This window comes from Pseudorca crassidens, chromosome 9 (genome assembly GCF_039906515.1).
Source record: "Pseudorca crassidens isolate mPseCra1 chromosome 9, mPseCra1.hap1, whole genome shotgun sequence".
Classification (NCBI taxonomy): domain Eukaryota; kingdom Metazoa; phylum Chordata; class Mammalia; order Artiodactyla; family Delphinidae; genus Pseudorca; species Pseudorca crassidens.
This window is the reverse complement of record NC_090304.1, coordinates 46,090,542-46,116,208: the sequence shown is the minus strand read 5'-3', so window position 1 is coordinate 46,116,208 and position 25,667 is coordinate 46,090,542. Positions and strand designations below refer to the sequence as shown.

The window sequence follows — 25,667 nt, the reverse complement described above, 5'->3', positions numbered from 1 at the left end:
GGGTCATTTCCTGTGTATGTCACTAACCCAGGAGAGGCAATTAATCAATTACCCGATTGTGTATTTAGCACCGGCATTCTGTTGGGCACTCACTTACTGATTCCTCCTGTTTATAACATTTCTGTGAAGTGACCTTTTCAGTTATTGAAACTCATGAAGAATAGAGAGAAAAGCAGCCCTTTGCAAGAAATATTGGAGAAAATGGGGCTACTTCGTTCCATTCCAGTAAAAAGAAGTTCTAAAATAGCAAATAGGAAGCATGATGTTTTGGCTAACTGCCTCACAGAGCTGTAATTTTAAATGTGGGTTGAGAACTCCTCTCTTATCTAGAAATAATATGGCCAGTGGTCAGTATTTTCTCTTGGGAAAAGTCTTAAAGTAGTATTCTTGCCACAGGCCTTACTGATTGCAGTGGACTATCAAGTCGTTGAAGATTAGGGGGGCCTGTGTAAAGGCTGAGATAACTGGGGGCAGGCCTGAAGGCTTCTTTCACTAACAAAACTGGTTATAGCCAAGGTTTTGTGTATGTACAGACACAACTGTCAAGCACCCCGGCACGGTCTCTCAGTGTTGAAGCCCTCAAGAAAAAACTGAATGAGAGGGCTTCCCCGGTGGCACAGTGGTTGAGAGTCTGCCTGCCGATGCAGGGGACGCGGGTTCGTGCCCTGGTCCGGGAAGATCCCACATGCCGCGGAGCGGCTGAGCCTGCGCGTCCGGAGCCTGTGCTCTGTAACGGGAGAGGCCACAACAGTGAGAGGCCCGCGTACAGCAAAAAAAAAAAAAAAAAAAAAAAAAAAAAAACAAAACTGAATGAGAATCTTAGATCCTCAAAGTTTTTGTACATAATCTATATAATTGCATGTAATGGAATCTTCCCTTGATCTTATATAAATGTCAGAAGGATAAATGAAAATAGTATGTTAGTAATCCTTAAAGAGTCATTAGGCATGAAAATAAATTATGCTCATTTCATTAAAATACAAGCTTTCAACTGGTCACTCTTCCCTAGCTATACTTCTCAAGTTCTTATCAATACTATCTCTGTTCTGATTTGATTATCCTTGCTGGTTGTACACAGCCTTTAACTGTTGATCCACGTTAAGCAAACTTATTTTGGTGACACCAGGAATCACATGTTGCATTTACTGAGTATAAAGCCATTAACAAGTATGAATATTCTCGAATAACACTGTTATAAGTAAAAGCACACATAACATTTATTGAACACTATTCGTAAGGGACAATGCTAGTCTCACATTTAATCCATTGAACAACTAAGGAGGAACTGGATTTGATTATTCTGTATCAGAGTAAGCTGATGAACATGTGGTGAAATGGTCAAACAGTGTCATCCATCAGAGGGTATTAAGGCAAGTGACAAAGGAGAGAAATCTAATCTATATGTGAGAAGTCAAACAGGAGCAGCGGTAGGAGTTACCACATTCTAGCCTGAGAACTGGATTCCTGGGGCCAACCAGCAGTTCGTAACAGAGCTGGGTTGAAGTGAGATGAGGTTTGCTGGGAGAACCAGCAGAAGGAGATAGGTAAAGATATTAAGCAAGATGAAGAAAGACAGTTTAACTTTTTTAGTATATTATTTGGTTTTTAAGTGAAAAACAGATTTGACCAACATGGATTTTTAAAAAAATTAGATATCTATCAGAGTAGGCTCTTCTTTAGAAAAAGTTATTATTTCTCCAGAATCAAAAACATAATCTGGAAATGATTCAGCTTTGGGTAAAATCTGGCTAGTCTTAACAAACATTCCTAGAGACTTTACATCACTGTGAAAAATTAGGTCCTAGTTCTGAAGGACTTTTCATTCAAAAGTTCATGGCTTATGTTAATGAGAATATGCACATATATTTATGTGCTGCATATATTATAAGTATTTGAGGACTTCCCTGGTGGCACAGTGGTTAAGAATCGCCTGCCGGGGGACACGGGTTTGATCCCTGGTCTGGGAAGATCCCACATGCCGTGGAGCAACTAACCCCATGTGCCACAACTACTGAGCCCTCGTGCCACAGCTACTGAAGCCTGCGCACCTAGAGCCTGTGCTCCGCAACAAGAGAAGCCACCGCAATGAGAAGCACACCCACCGCAATGAAGAGTAGCCCCCGTTCCCTACAACTAGAGAAAGCCCACATGCAGCAACAAATACCCAACGCAGCCAAAAATAAATAAAATAAATAAATTTATTTAAAAAAAAGTATTTGAGAAGGTGATTTAGGACTCTCAATTATAAATTTTCAGGGCAGGAATCTTGCTTATTTTGCTGCTAAGGAAGGTGAATAGGCTGACAACAGTGGCATGAAAAAGCCTTTTACTTGTTAAATCATCAGTCTAAAGGAGATAAACAGGTTAAGTTTGTTCTCCCAATACCCAGAGGCAAAATTTTCACTCAGTTATTACAACATTACCACAAGCCTGTGGATTCTGCAAAAGTTGCCTAGCAACATTACAGTTAGAAACAACACAGGGTAGGGAAAGAACAGGAAATTTGAATTAGATATGCCCTGGGGCAGGTGGGCGTGACCCGTACAGTGAGTGCTGTACTCTGAGGAGCATGAAATTTTAAAAATCGGAACAATCATTTAGAATTTCAGTTAGGACATTGCTGCAGTTAAACCATAACACTGTGCCTGTTCTCAGCTGGAGGAGGCAGGGGCTGGGTTTCTTACTCATTTTGGCACTTTTGTTTTAAAGAACACTACATTTTAATTATTCCAGAAACATTTATTAAGAACCTTCTTTGGGGCCAAGGCACATTGCTGGTTGCTGGAGCTCTAAAGACTAATAAAACTCGATCTCAGCGCTGGGTGGGAGAGAAGCCAGACATGTAAACAAAGAGTGTTACATAGTCCATGCCGGGTGCAGTGGAAAGTCTGGAGCCGGGAATAACTATTTTACATGGAAGTGGTGAAAGTCAAATGGTTCTTGCTCTGATTACTGCTTTTAACAATACTTAAAAAAAAAATTCCTTCTTTCCCCCAGTAATTTTATACATTTGTTGGGAATTTACCTTTCATATTCTGTGTGAGGACCTGGGTGTGAACCAAGAACTCTTCCCTTCCCATCCGGAACCAGGCCCCTTTGCCCCAGCCAATTTCAAGAACCTCCTAGTTCAGGGAAGCAGAGAGGTGGAAAAGTTAAGAGGTGACAAAACCCAAAAAATGTTAGAAGATTGTTTACCTCCAGGAAGGGGACTTGGGCTGGGGGTTGCAGGGGTAAGTCGGAGACTTCTATACCATTTGAATTAATAACATAGAGAGAAAAATAAACCAATCAACAAATATTTAAGTAAGGGCTCTATTATTCACTCAGAAGATATTGAGCACCTAACTCACATCAGAATACTGCAATAAACAAATGGAAAATGTCCCTATACTCAAGGACCTCATTTTCTAGAAGGGAATAGGAATAAACAATCAACACACTTTGAAATAGATATAAGCCTGTAAAGGAAATAAAGCAGCGTGTTGTGAAAGAGTGGGGGGGGGGGCGGCAGCATGAGCTTGCGTGCGAAACGATAGAGGATATAGGATTCCTATATGGGAGAGGCTTAGGGGCAAAAACCTCGCTCTGGAGAGGTGTTTACTCAGCTTTAAAGTTTCTGTTTACCTAGGAAGCACACTATTTTTACATACAACTCATGTTACAGATCAATAAAGAGTAGAAGTTTTCTAAAGTTATTTTTATTTACACTTCACATGAAGTGTGAGAAAATTGAGAAAATGTTAACTATCCGTATCAAAGAATTTATATTTCTCACTAGGAGAGAAGTGTTGGAGGGAGGGTGCTAAAAACCACTCCTTGGCTTTGGCCACGGATTATCAGAGAACACCTCTCTCTGATATATACAAAAGGGTTAAGTTCCAGTCTTCTGAGAGCTTAAAATTAAGTTTGGACTAACACACAAAAAAGACACATTTATACATCAGTTAGCAGATATTTGGAGAAGACAACTGTTTACCCTTCACTGCTTCTTCAGTTATGTGATCTCAGGTAATTTCCCATGTGTTTCCATTGTCAAAAACCACCTTGAGTTTAACCTTTGAAAAGTGTTAGAACATATATGGTCGGGTGTTAATATCCATAAAGTGCCACAATAAGAAAAACAGACAAGAGAGATAAATGCAAATGGCCATTAAGCCCATGAAAACTGTCCAGTGATATGAATCAAAACAAAACTACATCTACAAACATTAAGTACCCACTGATGTCCAGAATCCACCAACGGTGTACTCTAATCCACCGCTTGTGAGAACGTAAATTTTTTTTTCTGGAAGGCAGTTTGACAGTTTATATATACTTTGAGCCAGTAATTCTCACTTCTGTGAATGTATCCTAAAGAATAAAAAACAAAACACAGAGGAAAAACAACACGAGAAGGAACAATATTCATTACGGGGTTACTCACAACTGAAAAATTGTCAGAAGCTTCTATGTGCGACAGTAAGAGACGGATTAAATCACAATTTGACGTAGTACTAGAGAAATTTTTTCTCAAGTTGCTTTGAAACTTGCAGCGAGCTGAGCCAATCTGTTTTGCCAACACTTGCCCACGTGCTGGCAAACAAATATAAACACCGTGGCCGCGTGGTGGGCACTTGGTTTTGTGCTTAGGGCCCAGTGTGGTGCTGCTTTATTTACTGTGGGCAAGTGGGGGGCGGGCGGTGGAGAGCGGGGACGGCAGAGGGGACTATGGCCTGCGAGCGCTCCCCTCGCGGCGGACACACCGGCCCCTAACAGACTCTCTGGGGGAAAACTGAGGCTCAGAGGTCGCCCCGCATCCAGTGACCTCGCCTCGAGAACTCAAGCGTCCGTCTTCCGGCTGACTTCGGTATCGGCCTAACCCATTTGCACACGGTCGCAAGGGTCCAGAGGCCGGAGGCACCATTCCCGATTCAGACCTCGACCCTGCAACCAGACTCCCCACAGCCACGCCCACTGAGCCCCAGGGCCCGGCACCAAAGGGATGCGGGACAGGATGTCGGTCTCCCTGGGCAGCGCCCAAGGGCCACGGCGGTCCCCCTCTCCCCGCGACCCGCAGGGATCCCGAGGGCTACGCCGTCGCAAGTCCCGCTCCTGACTCCGGGGAGCCGGAGGGGCGGCGAGGAAGTCGTGTCCAGGCCGGCGCTCGGCTCGGCCTAGTCCAGTCCGCACCCTTCGCTCCTCCCAGAGGGCTGCCTCTGTTCCCCGGCCCGGCCCTGTCCGGGCGGCGGCGGACCCAGCTCCCAGCCATCCAGCTCGCTCATAGGACCGGAGCACTGCGCCCGCCCAGGCCTGGATCCGCGCGGAGCGGGGGGGCGGGGCGAGGGCGTGGGGGGCGGAGCCAGCAGGTTCGCGCCAAAATCGCGTAGTTGATCCCTCCCCCGCGGGCTGAGTCGCGCCCTCCTTTTTTTTCAAACCCCGGGCTGGGCGGGGATTGGTGGACTGGGCACTCACGTGGTTAACGGTCGCGGGAAGCCGCGGAGCCCGAACTTGCTGCTGGACCTGCGGAGACCCCAGCCTCGGCGCCCGGGCCCCCCCGCCTCTGCAGAAGAGTCCGCGCCGCCGCCGCCGCCGCCCCCGCCGGCCGCCGCCCCGAGAGTCCCGGAGCCGCCGCGCAGGCCCGCCGCCGCGGCCACCAGGCGCGCCCAGTCGCACGTGGCGGACCCGCCCCCTGGGCCGGCCGTGCCCTGGACTCCGCGGGCCCAGGTTCTCCGGTCCTCCGCCCCGGCCCCGTGGGCGCGATGAGCTTCCTGAGCCGGCAGCAGCCGCCGCCGCCCCTCCGCGCCGGGGCCTCGTGCACCTTGCGCCAGAAGCTGATCTTCTCGCCCAGCAGCGACTGTGAGGAGGAGGAGGAGGAAGAGGAGGAGGAAGGCAGTGGCCACAGCACCGGGGAGGACTCGGCCTTTCAGGAGCCTGACTCGCCGCTACCGCCCGCGCGGAGCCCCACAGAGCCCGGGCCCGAGCGCCGCCGCTCACCCGGCCCGGCCCCCGGCAGCCCCGGAGAGCTGGAGGAGGACATGCTGCTGCGGGGCGCCTGCCCAGGCGCGGACGCGGCGGGCGGCGGGGCCGAGGGCGACTCGTGGGAGGAAGAGGGCTTCGGCTCCTCGTCGCCGGTCAAGTCGCCTGCAGCCGCTTACTTTCTGGGCAGCTCGTTCTCGCCTGTGCGCTGCGGCGGCCCGGGGGATGCGTCCCCGCGGGGCTGCGGAGCGCGCGGGGCTGGCGAGGGCCCCTGCTCGCCGCTGCCCGACCACCCGGGCACCCCGCCCCACAAGACCTTCCGCAAGCTGCGGCTCTTCGACACGCCGCACACCCCCAAGGTGAGAGGACTCAGCTGCTGGGGCGCCCCGAGCCCGCGCCGGCCTAGCCTTTTAAAAAGGCAGTGGCGCCAGGAGCCGAGCGCGGCGCTGCCCGGGTTCGGTTACATAACCGCCGGGCCGCACCCGCGCTCGCTCTTCTGCGCCGCAACAAAAAAGTTGGCAGTCCCTCTTTTGGGCCCTGCCCAGAAGTTGTCCGTTAAGATTATGTAACTGAACAATGGGCCTCGTCTGGAACTTCATCTTTCAAGGGGGCTGATCGGCGCAGTCCAGGTGGCTGACGATTTAACGCCCGCCGAGTCGGGGCCTCCCCGAGCGTGGCAGCGGGGAGTGTGGCACCGATAACGTGGTTTGGAATGATGCTCGAGTGGTCCTGGCCCGACCACCTGACACTCCCGAGCGCCGCAGCCATCAGGTGGCTTTTAAACGCAGTGTTCTGTCCTGTAATTTGGGCGGCGTACGCAGGAGTTCGATTAAAAAAAAAATTCATGCGCTTATCGTTTCGTATCAGGTGGCCTTATGGGGGAAAGTTTGAGATACGGAGGGAGACTGCGCTTCGACTTGGGAGAAAAGGCTGGCCTTCAAGCATTTACAGTCTTAAAAAGATTCGTAAATAACTAAGGGGTAGCGTTTAAGCCTCTTTCCGGACAGAATATTTATTGGGTAAGCGTTTGTTTACACCCTTGGGTTTGCAGTTCCCAAGTTTGGTCAGCCTAAGTGTCAGGATTAGGAACGTCCAACTGTTAAAAACCAGCATTGGTGTTGTTGCCTGGACCCTCAGGCTTTCATATACCGTTAATAAGGTATCTTAAAGAAGTAGCTGTTCAGCACCTGTTTGCTGAATGGCTAGTGAGTAAGCAGATGACCACTTCTAGAACTTTAGAAGTAACACAAGATTTTAAAACGGACACTTCCCGAAATTAAGACAGGTGCCGCATTTATAAGATTAGTGCAGGAAATGCACCTTTTTAAGTGAGTCAGTTTCAGTACCGTTACTAGTCATAAACCTCAGGAAGATGTGTGCTTTTGTGCTCTACTGTTTGCTAGCCGACTTGCCCAGGGCAAGATCCCTCTGGAAGTGAGGGGAGGAGTCCTACGGAGGAGGCTTTCAAAGCCCTACTTGGATGGGGGAGGGGAGCTTTTATGGGGCTCCCTGACTGCTTTCCACTTTTAGATGGATTGAAAGGTTTTGTTAACTTTTATCCTCTAGAATGAACTTAATTTTAGTCTGCATTTATATTCTTTTTAGGGTTAGAGACCTTATTTTACTTGGCCTTTTCAGAAAAGGTGGTTAGTATCCAGCTTCAGGCTCCTAAGTTAACCACTGTTTATTTTGCTTGAAAGATAACAAAGGCTTGTGTGTTGCTTTGACCTACACATTCAGCCTCGTGAAAGCCTTGTTGAAAGTTCGGTTGAGAAGGCCAGCTATAGCACTTGGATCCTAAACATTTTTTTCCCCCTCCTAGAGTTTGCTCTCCAAAGCTCGAGGAATCGATTCCAGTTCTGTTAAACTCCGAGGTGGTTCTCTATTCATGGATACAGAAAAGTCAGGAAAAAGGGAATTTGACATACGACAGACTCCTCAAGTGAATATTAATCCTTTTACTCCAGATTCTGTGTTACTTCATTCCTCAGGACAGTGTCGTAGAAGAAAGAGAACATACTGGAATGAGTAAGTTATTTATTATTCAACAGTGTGGTTCCCCAACCACCCAAGATTGGTTTGGTATACTTATTAAAGTTTCGTTTCAACTGAATGACATGGAAGTTTATGCACTGAGAATTTTCTCCATTATTAGCAGTTCTCAGTAATCACCTGTGGAAAAGAGTGGTATGGGAAAGGAAGGAATAAAGAGCCTAGATAGTAGGAAATCTGCTGGTGTCAAAATGAGACAGGCAGAGAAGGTTGATTTCCAAAGGCTTTAATTTTTATATGTGTGGTGGTGTTGGTGTATCTAAGCAAGAACAACATTTCCATCAGTTGAGCTGTATCTTGTCATTACAAAATTAAATGCTTTCTTTTCTGTTTTCATTCATTAAATTTTCATTTTGTTATATACCTGTCAGACAAAGTTTTGGATCTCTAGTTGATGTATCTGTCAGATATGTTGATGGAAAAAATAATATTTTTCAGTTCCTGTGGTGAAGACATGGAAGCCAGTGATTATGAGTTTGACGATGAAACAAGACCTGCTAAAGTAAATAGATTTTGATTTTATTGTTTTTGAAATTTGATTTTCTACGTCTTAACAAGCTACCACATATACATGTTAAATAAGCCACATATGCAAGCTACCATATATGCATGTTAAAACATAATTTTTAGGGAGGAGTCAAGATGGTGGAATAGGAGGATGCGGAATTTGTCACTCCTCACAAGTTCATCAAAAACGCATCTACAAATGGAACAATTCCCACAGAGCACCTGCAAAACATAAGATATAATTTAAAAATTTCACACATAGTGCTATCACCATAGTGAAAAAGTCATTTTCATACCTTTGTATTTTATATGTATATATATATATATATGGATACACTTTTTATTACAGAGAATTACAATTACTGAAAGCAATATGAAGTCACGGTATACAACAGAATTTCATGAGCTAGAGAAGATTGGCTCTGGAGAATTTGGTTCTGTGTTTAAATGTGTGAAGAGGCTGGATGGATGCATTTATGCCATAAAGCGATCAAAAAAGCCATTGGCTGGCTCTGTTGATGAGTATGTATTAAAGATTTTCTCTTCTCTTTTGTTCAGTATGATGTTACAAATGTTAAGGTTTTAGGTGGTCAATCATTGAATTTAATTCTCTAATGTTTGAGAAGTTGTAATGATTTAATCAGATCCATTTCATTTTGTGCCATTAGTTCTTACTGGACTTGGAAGAATAATATAAGGGGTCTGATCTTGGAGCCTAACTTAAATTTCTTATTTCTAGTGGCATCCATGAATTCATAGTGAAGTGGAGTTTCATCTTTTCTGAATTCTAGGGCCAGCAAGCTTCCTTCTTTCTAACATTCTTTAATGGAAGTCTATGGAAAAATCTGGTACAGAGTTTTAACTCCCTCTCTTTCAAGCAAGTTGTCCTTCAGCATAATGATAGATCCAGAAGTCAAGATTCTTTTATGAACTTTCAGATAAATTAACTCAGTTCAGGCTTGAATAAAAATGATTTACCATTCTCTTAATCTCAAACTTCTAGGCAGAACGCTTTGAGAGAAGTATATGCTCATGCAGTGCTTGGACAACATTCTCATGTAGTTCGATATTTCTCTGCATGGGCAGAAGATGACCATATGCTTATACAGAATGAATATTGTAACGGTGAGTAATATAATGGTTCCCTTGTAAACTCATAAGCTCAAGAAAATGAACACCAAGGAGATACTTCTTTTTATCTAAAGTCTTGCTCTAATTCTATATATCTTTTATCTCTTGTAAATTCAAAGATCAGAAGCCTGATCTTTGAATTTCAACATGAATTTCAAGTGCAAGTAATTCTTACGTAGAAGTTAGTATTGAAAACCTTGTTCTTGCGTGCATATTATACGTATGCCTGTTACTCAAATTAAACTGATTTTCTTGAGAGGACAGCAGCCTTGCCATATATATTTTGGTATCCCTAGCACTTAACATAGTGTGTGTGGGGGATATAGTAGTTAATAATCCAGGTTCCCTGCATCTAGCCTTCCCTTTCCATTTCATTTTATGTGCTGCTAAAACTGATATTGGTTACTCATAAAATGACAGTGACTCTCCATTGATACAAATTTAGCCATTTGTTGAATCTTGCTCCCCCTTCCATCTCTCCAACCTAGTTTACCACTAGAATCCACTGAGATGTTTCTGTAAAGTAAGAGTTATGCTCTTTTAGTTCCCTAGTTGTGCCTCCCTCCCTCCTTCCCCCGCTAAAACAAGCATTTATAGAGGTTTAACTTTGGACCTTTGTATAGCTTTGAATTTCATCAGGTCCTTCAGCAATCAACGTGTGTCCTTCCTTTTTTATTAAAGCTTTACCAGAGTCCCGGCCTCACTTCTGATTCTTACAGACAGCTGTTATTAAATACTTAAATCTTTATATATGATGGATTTTTATTTCTGTATATCTTCAGTGAATATTAGAGAATTTAGAATTTAATGAACAGTCGAGTAGCAAAGATTATTTTTGTTGATTCTCATTTTTTCTTAAGACCAGCCATTTCATAGCTTGTGAATAAATAAGTGTTATAGGTAGTAGATTCAGGTTTTCTGTATTTGAAAACAAAACAGCAGTAAAAGACTCATTTGTCTTACCTGACTTCTCATTGAGTTGTCATTTTAATCTCCACCCTTGAAAGAATAAGTGCTCAGTGTACAGCATTGCTGCTATTTTGTTTCACACATCTGTTGAAATGTTTCTCTTCATACCATCAAAACATTTTTGAAGCTATCGCCCATGGCCTTGTGTTTCTTAACCTCCATTTTTTAGTAACTGCATTTAATAATAGTACAACTTTACCATAATACCTTCTCCCCTCCATATTTGCTAGATGCCGTCTCCTTTTAGTTTCTATCTGCCTCTCACCTTGTTGGATGTGCCTGGCTCTCTTAAGTATTTCAGCCACAGTCCAGATACATGGTTGTGTCATTCAGATGATTTTGAGAAAACTCTTGGGCCTGGGAGTTGGGAGGGAATGAGCCATCTTGCTAACCCTCTCAGATTACAGAGACCTTGTCCTGTAATAAAGTTAGATTATAAAATAATCTTTTGAAATAGTTTATTATTTTGGAGCATTGTAAAACACTTAAGGAATATGGATCTTTAGAAAACAAATAGACCTCTGTAAAATAGGACTGCCTCTTTGTATGGTTGTTTATTTTGCTTAGATGAAAGACAGTGAGGCTATCTAGATACATTTGTGAGCTCTTCTTTTGTTTCCCTTTTCCACCATTCTCTCCACATAAACCCTTGAATGTCCTAATAGGCCTGGTCTTTAGATCCTTTTCTACAGTTTCACAGGGAAGGATTCTGTTATCATTCATTTGTTGTGTTGATTAACTGATATCCTTTATCTTAACTGAATTTCCTTATTGTCTCAAACATCGTTTGCATTTTGAGCCTTTTTTCTTGGTTTGGTGATAGACTGAATTTCTACTCTTGATAAACAGGTGTAGAAAAATGTTGATAGATAGGGGAGGAGAACCTGAAATATCAGATCAATGGTTTGCTTTTCTCACCTCTTGCCCTTTCATCAACAAGATAGAAGAACTGGCCTAGCTGTAGTTGCTAGACCCACTAAAAAGCAGCCATGTTATTTCTTGGTAAACTTGATCTAGGACTCCAAGCTCACCTGTCTGACAGGCTTCTTGACCTGCTCCCTCCTAGACCCCTCTTCTTCCTGCAGTTCAAGATTTGTTCAAGTTAAGTTCAGAAAACATACTTAATCCTAAGTTCTCCAGGTGTGTGATTTATTTATTTATTTTAAACACATTTGACGTTTTGTTATTCGGTCTTGTTCAAATTATAGGACCACCTTTTCTGAGTAGTATATCATTGACCTGGATTTTATTACCTTGATTCTGATTTTATTATTCCCAACTAAGCTTTAAATGGAAGTGGTTTATTTATTTATTTATTTATTACAATAACTCCTTGTTTCCTCTGAGACAGAATATAAACAAAGGTTTTAAGTATAAACTTAAAGTTTTTTAAAGTATAAACAAATTAGCTAATTGGTTTGACTGATTCTATAAAAGTAGGTTATGTTCTTATTCATAGTAAGGGTAGTATAAATTAAAACGATACTAAGATACTGTTTTTTACTTACAAAATTTTTAGACTCTGTTGTTAAGTGTGTGGGAAAACAGGTATTCTCACACATTAAACATGGGAGTATGAATTGGTACAGCCTTCTCTAAGGGGCACTCTATGTGTGTGTGTTATTGCCCCAGATTTATCTTCCAAATCCCCAGATTTACATAAGCTTATGCTAGCAGAATTTAAGTATTAGCCATTTTGAAATCAGAAACTGAGTGTACTGTTATTTTATGTGAGCTTTCAGAGGTAATCAGATCTTGGCACTGATGGTGTGAATACCAACTCTAAGCTCTTTTGCCAGATAAACAGAAATGGCCCTCTCAGCTACAGAAATTTATTCTATATGTAATAAAAGTTTCCCACACACACTGTGCATGTGTATATTACATTGTACATACCCTTTGACCCAGCAGTTTGTTTGTAGGAGATATACTAAATATGTGTGAAATGACCAATGTACGAAGTTATTCCCGCGACCACAGTATGTAGTATTAAAGGCTTGGAAATTATTTCTAAATGTCCATCAATTAGGGGATTGGTTAGTGTATTACCATTCAATTATACAGTGGAACTCTGTAGACACAAGAAAGAAAGGGGTAGTTTTGTATATTGGTAGAGAATGATCTTCAAGATAATGAAAATATGTTTTCGCTTGTGTAAAAAGGAGTTGAAAAGAATACGTAAGAAACTGATAACATTGATTTACTCTGGGAAAGAGAACCAGGTGCATTGCTGAAGTATGTATTCATAAGACAGAGACTTTACATTGTACTTTGTACCCATGTGAGTGTATTACCTACTGAAAGAATAAATAAAATTTGGATTTCACAAACAGGTTGAAGAGAATAGGTCCTATATAAAATGTCACTTTCTTGGTTGTGTGTGATCATACAGTAAAGATGGAAGAAAAATAATATTTCAGGAAGAAGATGATTCTAATTTTTCTTGTGTTTGTTAGGTGGAAGTTTAGCTGATGCCATAAGTGAAAACTACAGAAGCATGAGTTACTTTACAGAAGCAGAGTTGAAGGATCTCCTTTTGCAAGTTGGCCGGGGCTTGAGGTATATTCATTCAATGTCTTTGGTTCACATGGATATAAAACCTAGTAAGTATTATAGATCCTCTGACCTGTGTTCTTTAGGGTTATAGAGAATAAATGACTTCATTAAAATAATATGGGAACATAAACATCTTACTTTGTTTTTTCATTGTTAGTTTTAAAAGATTTTTGACCCACTTATTAGTATTGTTTTATTTCCCATCACCTCTTCCCTTGTTATCCCAAATTTGAAATAACAAACTCACTTTTACTAAAAGTTAAAAATGTGCTGCATCTTATGGGAACCATGTAGTCTCGGAGTGGGACTTTGGGGAGACTAAAAGAACCTGTGTTTAAAGCCCGTCTCTTGTACTAGGCTATAGACCCATAATTTTAAATTAATGCTGGTGCCACTAACATGGTTATTAGAATAAAATGATAAATTTGAAAACATAGGTGCTACAAACCTGGAGGTATTTCTAGTCTGTAAAAGAAATAATAAAATTGTCACTGTATGACCCAGAAAACAAAATGATAGATGTATTGTGATTATAAATGTATTTAAAATGTTGCAGATAAATAAGCACTGGAGAGTTTAGGAACATAGTGGTTTTATTTTTTTTCTCTTTACCATTAGATCATTTTCAGCTAAAAATTGATTTTTATATATAAATGGCTCTAGTAGATCGACCATACTATGGCTCAGAACAACCTCATAGTATTCTTTCAAGGCTTATGAGGTTTCAAACTGAAGATGCAGTGGTACGAATCAAGGTGTAGGCCTACATAATTTTATGTTAAACTGAAACAAAATTGTATTACAGAAGTAGTAATTAGTACATTGTAGAATATTTTAAAATATAGACAAGCTGGACAAAAAGAAAAATTAAATCCCCATTCTTCTATTAATCTTTGGAACTACAGTTATAATGTCAGTGCTACTAACAGGGTTATTAGAATAAACTGAGCTGTGAAGATGCTTTGAAAACTTATGTGCTGTACAAACATGGTGGTATTTCTAGCCTGTAAAATGCCATCAAAATGTTACTGTTTTATTCAGAAAACAAAATGGTACATGCGTTTAGATTGTCTTGCATTAAAAAAAGTATGCAGGGCTTCCCTGTTGGCGCAGTGGTTGAGAGTCCGCCTGCCGATGCAGGGGACACGGATTCGTGCCCCGGTCCGGGAGGATCCCACACGCCGCGGAGCGGCTGGGCCCGTGAGCCATGGCCGCTGAGCCTGCGCGTCCGGAGCCTGTGCTCCGCAACGGGAGAGGCCACAACAGAGAGAGGCCCGCGTACTGCAAAAAAAAAAAAAAAAAAAAAAAAGTATGCAGGTGAATCCTACACTAACATTTTAGTGCAAATTCCTCTCATTTAATCAAAAATAACATCATAATGTACATACTGTTTTATAACTTTTTTTTTTTCTTGGCGGTACGCGGGCCTCTCACTGTTGTGGCCTCTCCCGTTGCGGAGCACAGGCTCCGGACGCGCAGGCTCAGCGGCCATGGCTCACGGGCCCAGCCGCTCCGCGGCGTGTGGGATCCTCCCGGACCGGGGCACGAATCCGTGTCCCCTGCATCGGCAGGCGGACTCTCAACCACTGCGCCAACAGGGAAGCCCCGTAACTTTTTTTTTAAGACAACTGTCTCTACCTTTCCATTTCAGTAAATTTTTATCTCATCTAGTAGCCAGATCATATTAAAATTTTTCCTAGTTGACCAAAGTCCTTAACAGTTGATTCGTCCAAACTCATTTCCATTTTAGGACCATGCATTACACCAGGTTAAATCCATTTTTCTTTTTTAGGTTTTACCCTTCCCCAACTTAAATAATAAAAATAATACAGACCTTGTCTTGCAAGATATCCTTTCTTCTGGGTTTGACTGGTTGCTTCCTAGCTTATTCCTTTCTCTATCCTATAAATTAGAAGTTATAACTAAAAGGTTGATGTATTTAAGTTAAACATTGTAGGCTAGGTGTTTTTAAGTTGAATTTAATGAGGTGGTGTTTTTTTTCTTTTTTAATCTATGGAAATATGTGTGATTCACGGGAATTTAAATCATTTTGCACAACTTAGTTATATGAATTATGTGAAGAATTTTTTTACATTAACTTGCTAAAATGTTTATTTTCCAAAAGGAAAAACTATATTTGAACTGATGGCAGTTAACGTGGATCAGTAAGGTTTGCCCATACTCACTCATAGCTTGTATTAAATGTCAGACAAACATAGTGGATTCTTATATTACAAGTACAAAAGTTGAAAATATTAGGGTTTGTGAAGTTTTAAATTTACAAATATCACCATAAAATAAGTTGTCCTGTAAATAAAGCAGAATTGGAAAGATGACTCTAGTGAATGTAACATTTATAACTTATATACTATATTGATAAAACTACTAAAATAAAATCTGCCACTAAAACTTACGTTAATCATGAGCTTACCTGAATTAGAAAAAAAAAAATGTGTACAGCAGAAATAATGAACCACAGAACCTCATTGGGATGTAGATGCTGTATGGTCAGCCAAACTCAATAGCTACATGACTTATTCTTTTCACACTAGCCTTGTAGCATTAGATTAAAATTTGTTCTTTGGCAGCATCACAAATTAGTATGTTAATTGCCTTTTGTATTATTTCTAAGTAATTAAAACTGCTGAAGATCAGTGTGTAGGTGACAAGGGTCTAATGCAATGGTTTCCAAGTGTTCAAGGACCAGTGCTAGGCCAGAAAATATATTCCTAGAAAATATAGTCCCAGTTCTTGTCCCCTGAGATTTTCATTCTCACTGAGTTTGGGGTAGAACACATAAGAATCTATATATTTAAAAGCTTTCTGGTTGATTCTGTTATATGACTTGTTTGTGAACTTTGGTTTAACTGTTAACTGTTAGTATGGCTAACCTAAATAACTGTTTGACAGGTAATATTTTCATATCTCGAACTTCAATCCCAAATGCTGCCTCTGAAGAAGGAGATGAAGATGACTGGGTATCCAACAAAGTTATGTTTAAAATAGGTAAGAAAGAAAAATAACCAGATTATTTCCTCAAAATAAAGAGGGAGAGGCTGGTTTGTTTTAATTCTTGACTGTATTTTTTCAATACTTCTAGGTGACCTTGGGCATGTAACAAGAATCTCTAGTCCACAAGTTGAAGAGGGTGATAGCCGTTTTCTTGCAAATGAAGTTTTGCAGGAGGTAGTTTTTCTCCTTTAAGCCATTTGCTTTGTAATACTTAACCAGTTGCTAGAAAACTATAAATGCAGATGTACTGAAATTTTATGCTAATAACTTGTAGAAAGGTAATACAAAATAGAAAGTGTAAACTGTTAACTGTGGACGTATTTAATCTAGCGAAAGTCAGTAAAGGCAAAGATTTATCATATTCAGCAGTGGTGGAGTTGCAGTAAAAGAGAAATTTCCATACACTACTGGTGGAACTTTAAAATGGCATTGCCTTTTTGGGGATCAAAGTGTTAGTATTGGGACTTCCCTGGCAGTCCAGTGGTTAAGACTTCGCCTTCCAATGCAGGGGGTGTGGGTTCGATCCATTGTCAAGGAGCTAAGATCCCACATGCCTCGTGGCAAAACGTAAAACAGCAGCAATATTGTAACAAATTCAGTAAAGACTTTAAAAATTGTCCACATCAAAAAAATCTTAAAAAAAAAATGTTAGTATCTTTCAACATTTTAAAATCATGTACGCTTTGACCCAAAATTTCCATTTCTAGGAGTCTCTCATTCAGAGATAGTCATATACAAGTAAATTGAGAATGATGTAAATATGTGTTTAGCAGTAAGGGAATGATTAAGTAAATTATGGCACATAGTTAATACTGCTATTTCAAAAAGAGTGTTGCAAAATATTTCTTGATAAGAGTTTTGAATGAAAATAGAACAAGTAGAACAAATGAAGTGTATGATTACATTGTTCTTTTTATATGTATATTTGTGTTTTATACGTATATGCGTATTTCTGACTTGTTGATATATGTATGTTTTGTATTTTCATATGAATGCCCCCAGGGGGATAGGAGTTTCTTCTGAGAGTTGAGCTGGGCTAGTGATAAAGAAGAGGCCTTTTAGAAATGCCTAAATACTTTTAGAAATGTATTTACTTTCCCACCCCAGAGTGTATATTATTTTATCATTAAAAAAATAATAATCTCCCCAAATTTAGCTTGTTCTCTGAATAGGTCCTAAACTTAAATGTGGCATTGGACATTTTAATTTCGTTTTATTTCTCACCCAAATCATCATTGAGGTGTAATCTTACTTTATTTTGGCCATTTTTATATTCCCTTAAGTTTCTTTTCTTTTTTTTTTTTTTTTTAATTTTACAGAACTATACTCATCTACCAAAGGCGGATATCTTTGCCCTTGCCCTCACAGTGGTATGTGCTGCTGGTGCTGAGCCTCTTCCCAGAAATGGAGACCAATGGCATGAAATCAGACAGGGTAGATTACCTCGGATTCCACAAGTGCTTTCCCAAGAATTTACAGAGTTGCTAAAAGTGAGCATTTTATATATGAGGCACTTTATTGACATGATTCAATATTTTATTTAATTGCATGCCTTTACATTAATTTTACTTCTCTTTTTAAGGTTATGATTCATCCAGATCCAGAGAGAAGACCTTCAGCAATGGCATTGGTAAAGCATTCAGTATTGCTGTCTGCTTCTAGGAAGAGTGCAGAACAATTACGAATAGAACTGAATGCTGAAAAGTTCAAAAATTCACTTTTGCAGAAGTAAGTGATGGGGTTTTTATTTGTTTTGTTTTTACTTTCTCATTTTTATTCTCAAATTTTAATGAGAGATGATTTAGGCTTTCCATCAGTGAGGAATATAGTGGCTTGGCATGTTATACGGTTAAAGATTGGGAATTTCTGCTTTACATTGGTATTTGACCTATAAATTTGTGTTGTTTCTAAAGTTTGAAATTATGGACTTAAAAATTTTTTAAACTTGCATATATTTGCAGTGGTGATAAGCCCCAAATTGTCACAAAAACTAAAATGAGCAGGTATCAGTTTTTTCCCTCCACACTCTCAACATAAACTAACATTTTCCTTGAAACGTTCTATTCTACTTATTTATATGAAGGGATGAAATAAATGTCGATTAGGTTAGTAGATGATTCTCATATTTGCTCTGAATGACCTTTGACATTTTTGAAAACTGGTTGGAATGATCATTCTAATTCATTTGCTTTATTGCTGCCGTTTTGATTCTAACCTAATAAAACTGACTTGAAATATTTAAAGGTTCCTTTGCCATTAGTTTGATAGCCATCATAGTTCATATAAAGAGGAAGTAGAATTTTCCTTTTGTCTGTATTATGTAAAGAGATCTTCACAATACTGTATTTTTTCTTTCCTCAGTTGCATGAGTAATGATAACATGCAAAGATCTCCCAACTGATAATGTAGTTTGTATTTGGCCTCTTAGGTTCCCTTCCTAGGATTAATACAGTAGGTGAAAAGTCTTGTTTCCTATTTTTACGTTCTTAGAGAACTCAAGAAAGCCCAGATGGCAAAAGCTGCGGCTGAGGAAAGAGCACTCTTCACTGACCGGATGGCCACAAGGTCCACCACCCAGAGTAATAGAACATCTCGACTTATTGGAAAGAAAATGAACCGCTCTGTCAGCCTTACCATATACTGAACTACTCATTTCCCACCCCCAAAAAAAAACTGTGACAAGAGGAAGCTAGGTTGAAATCACTGCTAGAATCCAGTTTGCAATTACTTTCTCAATCGGTGTCAGTAGTTTTACTGAAATATGTTTTAGGACTTTTATTTGTGAATTACAGTTGAAAGCTGTATTTTGACCAGTGCTATATCAGGCTTTTGTCTAGTTTTACCAGTCTGTCTTCTGTAGGATGTCAGTCACTGTTGGATGTTACACCAGCCTTTCCAGGGTTAACCACTGTGGTGGTGTGCTGCTTATAGTTAGCTGTTGCATTGTAATAAAAGGTATCTGTCTCTGTAGTGACTTGTAAAAAAGGACTCAAGGGCTTTATTACATACCTATTCTCCCTTTGAAAAGGGAAATGCTAAGAGACTCAGTACTCCTCAGCCTTCAATGTACCTGTGTGTCAATCTTATATTTCTTTTTTTTAAATTGTGAATTATACTTGTATATCCCACTGGGAGCACTTTGTAGGCATTGCATGCACCATGGAATGATGATTCTGTGGAAGTACTGCCTTGTGAATTTGCTGCTATTTTAGTTGTGTCTTTGCTGTAAAATTGTAGCATTAAACAATCATCGTTGTTAATAGGCTTTCTTTTTAAAACAATTATGTGAAATATATAGCTGCTCTTGATGAAAAGCAGCTATTTGCCTTCTTTTTTTCTTTGAACTTTGAAGCTAGTGCATTGGAGAAATGCACCTCCCCCCCTTTGGAATGCTGTATTAATGTAGTATAATTATTACTGGTTTTGTACTTTTTCCTGATAATGCCCTTCCCTGACTCTTTTTAAAAAATGTTTCCTCCCTTCACCCAAGTTTTGTACTTGATTATATTGTTAGTCTGTTTTTTAAATGTTTTGCCTGGTTTCTCTTCAATATTTGTGTATATAAACTAATCTTGGTGATACTGTACATAGCTATTTGAAATGCCAGAATGACTTCTGACCCAAGCTTATCACAAAATATGTTTTATGTGTGATTAGCCATTTGACTAATAATACTGGCTAACAGATGTTGCAAAAAAATAGAATCTGTCTATTGTTTGTTTTTCTATTTTGGTTTAAAACATGTTTGCACTAGTCTGTTTGACTTGTGTTTTATTAACATTGATTGGCATATTAAAAGTCACTCTGAGCTTACTTTAATTGTCTAAATCTTTGTGATGCCTGTTTTCTACTAGTTTATCTCCATTATCACTACATTTTAAAATGTAGAGTGTAATGTATATGAAATACTAAAAGCAGAGGGCACATTTTTGACAGAATATGAAACACTGATTATTTAATGATGAGCTTTAGTCTACATTAGTTACATTTTGAGATTTAACAAAAATTTACCCATTAACCCTCAATGTTTTTTGTCATAAATAATATCTTTACATCACATTGCATATTATGCATTTGATCTGCTAGAAATATATAATGTGGTTTAAGATAGCTTTAGATTATTAAGTGAATATAATGGATAGGACTCAACTTTTTAATTTGAACTGAGTCACAGAAGAGTTTTGAAGTGGAGAGGGTTTTAACTCACTAAACTGGCCTGGATTTTAGAATTGAGAATGCAAGTTTAAGTGATTAACAGTGCTAATTCTATGTGACATCTTTTTCTGACATAGATTAGAACCAGAGAGTAAGCAGTGAAGGCCTTTTAGCAGGTAAAAATGAACATTGCAAGATCCTTGGGCTTTTTGATCATGGGTACATCATTTCTTTTGATTAGGGTCTATTTCTTTCTGCTATAAACATTTCTAACAAGCTTGATTATTTTAGCTTTTAAGCCCACGGCATGTTAAAAAGTACAATTTAGAGGCACTAGAGGAGTTGGTGCAGATAAATTAGATATAAAAGCTGACAGGTATGGAAGACAGAAAAAGCTGCATAGGCTGGAGCAGGTAATACATTTCAGCCACTGAGGACAAAGCTATAAGAAATATAATAATTGGTGTTTGTGAGCATCACTAAGTCGTTAATGTGCATTTTTCTAGTGCACTAGCTTCAAAGAAAAAAATCAGGTGTTTTTCATCAAGATTTGCAGTAAGTTTTTCACATTGTTTAAGAGTAGTAGATTGAGTAGGAAAAAAATCTGATTTTCAAAGAGGGAATTCTGAGGCTCTCTGAAAACTGATCATGAGAATTGGGCTCATATTCAATACAGTGTACTTAGGTTAAGTGCCTTTTATGTACTAACTGGTAGACCAAGAAATAGTGTTTGTCCACTAGGGACTTGGGATAAAATAGAGGAGATTCATGTAAACACAAAACGACAATAAAATGTGGTAAGTGCTATGTTGGAGGGATGGCTCAAAGGACAATTTATGTACCTACACCTTGGGAGGAAGCTGGTGGCAGGTTAGAGAATGGATCGTGGGAATTAGGTTTAGATTGGCTTCAAGGCCATTGTACTAAATCAGTGTAAAAGTAAGGAGGGCCTGAACTAGGAGGTCTATGCATGGAAACAAGGGGATAGGATTTCATTAGATGGGCACACTGCACATTGAACAGGTTTTGTTTGTTTTTATAATGGAATAAGAACTTGTTAGCATAAGGTCAGAATTGGGAGAATCAGCTGCAAGTGCTAATATGGAAGCATTGAAGAATTTCCCAGAAAAATTAAAATGCAGAGGCCTGTTATTGTTTGAGACAGATATTTAACACTGATAAAATTACTTTTTTGGAAAGCTAACTTAAGTGAGGAAGAACATTTTAAAATATTGATTATGCAGTTGAGTAGGAGGAATCCCATACTGCAGTTGACTACAAATTGAAACTGTTGCCTTACCTTTATCTTGCCAAGAATCCAAGGCAATCCCCTTTAATTAATGAACTAATGTCTTTTGAAGAGCCGATTCTTAAGCTTTGATTTTTTTACTCTGTTCCAGAGGGCAAGAAATGGTATTTTAAAAATTGGTAACAGCTGGGTTTGGGTAATGCTTTAGGCTGTCTCCTAATTCTTAAGCAGCAGCATCCTGACATTAGTTTTTCTTCCTCCCCAGTTCATATCCACAAAGCATCTCACTGACTTTAGCCAGCAGATCAAAGTTGTTGCGTCCTTCTGGTATTTTTATTTGTGAAATTATTTAAGGCCAGTTAAAGCAATCAACAAACAGGATGGATCAAAAGAAATTTTGGAAGTGTTTTGGATGCTGTGAAAATCATAATTGAAGCTTGGAACTAGGAATTTGGAGGAAACTGCCTCAGTATTTTGAAGGCATTGGTTTAACTGTAAAAAGCATCACTGAAACTGATTGACATTGCGGAGTGAGTGGATCTAGACATTTCTCCTGAAAACCTGGTTGTACTGTTAGACATTTCTCAAGCTCAGCAAAGTAGATTTTTATATAAATGCGAGAGTAAGACATCATTGAAACTGTCCCTCTCCCAACATTTAACTTTCAAAAACTTTGAGAGGCTTTCATCTGAACGTCATTGAACTTTTTTTTTCTTTGTGGCAGATGACCCTAATTTTCAATGCAGTTCAAAGGTCTCTGGAGTAAGGAAAAATATCTGTGTATGCTCTAGGAAGAGTTACCAGGAAACGATGACATGTTCTGTCCAAACTTCGTTAAACTAAGAGCCTAAGAAACCTCAGCCAGTCCAGCCCATGAAGAAAAATGCCTCAAAGAAACATTTATATTATAATTCATATTGTTTAGTTTTATATGGTTAATAAATATTTTGAAGAGCATATTCTTTGTTTTGAGTTTTGACATTCTTGAGGTATGAAATGAGTTTCTAGGCCTGGAATTCCAGTTTATGGCTACCAATCCATTACACCAATGGGAAATGCAGGTTCAGTGTACAATGATTCCATTTAGGTTGATTATCTAGGAGAGGAGTTACCTTTCCACAGATTAGCATAGGGAGGCTCAGGTGAGTTCAGTAACTTAGGAACTCAATTTGGTAAGTAGGAGAACCGGAATTTCAACTCAGATCTCATAGCAAAGAATCATGCTTTTTCCAGACACGTGAAAGTTGAGGGCAACACTAATTAAAGGGCAGAGTGAGTCAGCAAAGGAGAACAGGAAGGAACAGTGTGAAAATTAGGAAAACTGGGAAGACTCTGGTATCGGCGAGACCAAGAGAGAAGTTTGAAGGAGAAACTGGTTAACTGTGACTGTATGCAGAAAAGATTAAGAAATGACTCAAAGCTCCATGAATGCATCTGAAGTTCACTAGATCTTCGGCAAGCAGTGTCAATGGAGGGGGAACAAAAGACAGGTTACAGTGAGTTGGGTGTAAATGGGAGATGGGCAAGTTGAGACAGCAAGTATAAATTATTTTTAAGAAAAATGGCTGAAAAAGCAGGGCAAGAGAGGAGAAGGCCATACAGCTGGAGAGGAATCTTTGGGTCTTGTGCTATCATTTATTGATCACCTATTATGTGCTAAATGTTTTCCATACATAATGTCATTAATCCTTATAAGAATTCTACACAAAAATCCCCATTATACACATGATATTTAGAGTGGTAAAACAAATTTCCCAGATGATATAGGTAAAAAGATTCAGTTTTCAAACCTAAAGTGTTTGGCTGTACTACTAGCCCAATTCATAGCAAGTCCTTTGAGCCTGGAGCAGAGGAAGAATGAGTGTGGATGAGACAAGTTTGGAAGTGTTTGGGGGAATGCAGGAAGTGGGGGAGGGGAATCCAGTCTGAGGCCTCTTATCGAGTCCCGTGAACTGAAAGTGCCTGTGCACAGATGCACACACGTGCGAGGAATGCTGCCCTACCCCACTGCATTCTTTCCTTCTAAATGAGAGAAATACATAGAGTATATACTATATAACCATTTAAAGCAAAGTTTCAAGGAATTTTTATGACTTAGGGAAATGTTTGAGTTATAATGTTAAAGTGAAAAAAAAATCAGGAAGCAAAATTGTATAAGGGATTTTTTTTTTTAAAGCATTAAAAGAATGGAGGCCTAACAATGACTGTCATTTGAGCGGTGAGATTGTGGGGTATTTCCCACTCTTTTCTCCTTTATGAACCTTCTATATTTTAAACAATGAGCCTTTATTTTGTAATCAGAAAAAATACACTTTAAAAATGTTTGAAGTTATTAGCATGTGCAGTCAGTACAAATTGGGCAAGTCAGCCAGCTTGCAGAGACTTGTCCAGTGATCACACCTGCAGGCCCTAAAATTTCTGGTAATGAGACTATTCCCTTGAATCCAGGGGCACCTATGTGACCTGGGCTGGGTCAAATGGAGTTTCTCCTGGAACCCTGAAGTATCTCCATTTGCTATTAATATGTTGGCAAAGATGGGAAAGCCAGACTTTCCACTGCTTGGAAAAAGCCTATTGCAGGAGGAGAGAATGAACCAGCACAGAACCAGAACTGAGAAATGAGGAGAGCAAGATCTGACAGTGTTATCAGTCCCTGAAGCCAATCTTAGTTTGGTTCCATTACTGTATTTATTCCCCTTTTTGTCCTAAGCTATACTGAGGTGAGTCTCTGTTGCTTGTAATTAAAAGAGCTTGAGTGGTGCAACATATTTCTCTAAACTGACGGCCATGAATTAAATATTCTAGGCATTGTATGACTGAGAAGTGTATGCCAAAGATTCTAGGGTTCCTGATAAATCCCTTTGTTAAGGCTCCTGCTGTGTCAAGACTCGTGTGTGATGGCAGCAGACTCCTCAGTATCCCACCCTGGCCTGCCTCATTTTTTCTGGTTACATGTGGTTAGAGCATCAATTTTCTAGTGGTTCTTTTGTGTGAAGCACCATGCACAGCAGTTCCAGAAAGAATTCTGCTGATAGACTTGACCTCTCCTGAACAGGATTAGAAAACACACAGTTTTATTAACAGCTAAAGAGACTTACCCAGCCTGGTGATTTAGACAATAATTAGACTGTGCAGTCTGTTTTCCTGTCTGTATACACTATTGCTATGAGGTCAAAGATGCTTTTTTTTTTTTTTTGGTTGTGCTGTGCGTCATGCGGGATCTTAGTTACCTGACCAGGTATTGAACCCGTGCCCCCTTCATTGGGAGCACAGAGCCTTAACCACTGGACCGCCAGGGAAGTCCCAAAGATGTTTTTTTTTTTTTTTTTTTTTTTTTTTTTGCGGTATGCGGGCCCCTCACTGCTGTGGCCCCTCCCGCTGCGGAGCACAGGCTCCGGACGCGCAGACCCAGCGGCCATGGCTCACAGGCCCAGCCGCTCTGCGGCATGAGGGATCCTCCCGTACCGGGGCACGAACCCGTGTCCCCTGCATCGGCAGGCGGACTCTCAAACACTGTGCCACCAGGGAAGCCCAACAAAGATGCTGTTTTTGAATGAAGAACCTGGAGATAAAAACCAGCGAGGAGTCTTAAATTTGTATTTGACATATAAATTTGGGAAAGGATGGTATTTATGCCTCTTCATTCAGAGAGGTGGAGGGAGTATTGAAGTTGGAGAAGGCAGAGGACCTAGTTCCCAAACAGATTCCTGGCTCCAGCTTTTTTTTTTTTTTTTTTTGGCCACACAGCGAAGCTTGCGGGATCTTAGTTCCCCCACCAGGGACTGAACGCGGGCCATGGCGGTAAAAATGCCGAGTCCTAACCCCTGGACTGCCAGGAAATTCCCTCCTGGCTCCAACATTGAATGGACTGAAGTACAGAGTAGAATTGCACCCAGTTTTACTTTGTCGATTACATTCTTTGGTTCAGTTTTTCAATCAACATGTATTTTGAGGACCTGCACTGTGCTGGGGATTACTAACTAGTGCTAGGCACTGAGCTACAAATACAAACAAGGTAATCCCCCACCCTCTCCATTGCACTCAGTTACATGGAGGTATTAGAAACATCTAACTATATATA

General features: G+C 40.2%; 1 protein-coding gene across 3 annotated transcripts; it reads left to right on the top strand.

The window, feature by feature from the left end:
* The first annotated feature begins 5,467 nt into the window (after positions 1 to 5,467).
* WEE1 (WEE1 G2 checkpoint kinase) lies at positions 5,468 to 19,995 on the top strand. 3 transcript variants are annotated; one of them, XM_067749935.1, is made up of 11 exons: positions 5,468 to 6,314; positions 7,778 to 7,983; positions 8,446 to 8,509; positions 8,864 to 9,036; positions 9,518 to 9,639; positions 13,071 to 13,217; positions 16,081 to 16,176; positions 16,271 to 16,356; positions 17,502 to 17,672; positions 17,765 to 17,910; positions 18,673 to 19,995. In XM_067749935.1, the coding sequence occupies exons 1-11, from the start codon at positions 5,739 to 5,741 to the stop codon at positions 18,824 to 18,826; spliced, it is 1,941 nt and encodes a 646-aa protein (XP_067606036.1). In that variant the 5' UTR covers positions 5,468 to 5,738; the 3' UTR covers positions 18,827 to 19,995. The 3 variants fall into 3 exon arrangements, with proteins under 3 accessions (XP_067606036.1, XP_067606037.1, XP_067606038.1); XM_067749936.1 differs by lacking the exon at positions 5,468 to 6,314 and adding an exon at positions 6,829 to 7,497; XM_067749937.1 differs by lacking the exon at positions 5,468 to 6,314 and adding an exon at positions 6,860 to 6,974.
* The last annotated feature ends 5,672 nt before the right edge of the window (positions 19,996 to 25,667 follow it).

Bases quoted from the DNA above. Each gene is read 5' to 3' on its own strand.
- WEE1 (XM_067749935.1), top strand. From the start codon at position 5,739: ATGAGCTTCCTGAGCCGGCAGCAGCCGCCGCCGCCCCTCCGCGCCGGG. The intron at 6,315-7,777 runs GTGAGAGGACTC...TCCCCCTCCTAG, and splicing joins ACACGCCGCACACCCCCAAG to AGTTTGCTCTCCAAAGCTCG. The intron at 7,984-8,445 runs GTAAGTTATTTA...AATATTTTTCAG, and splicing joins AAGAGAACATACTGGAATGA to TTCCTGTGGTGAAGACATGG.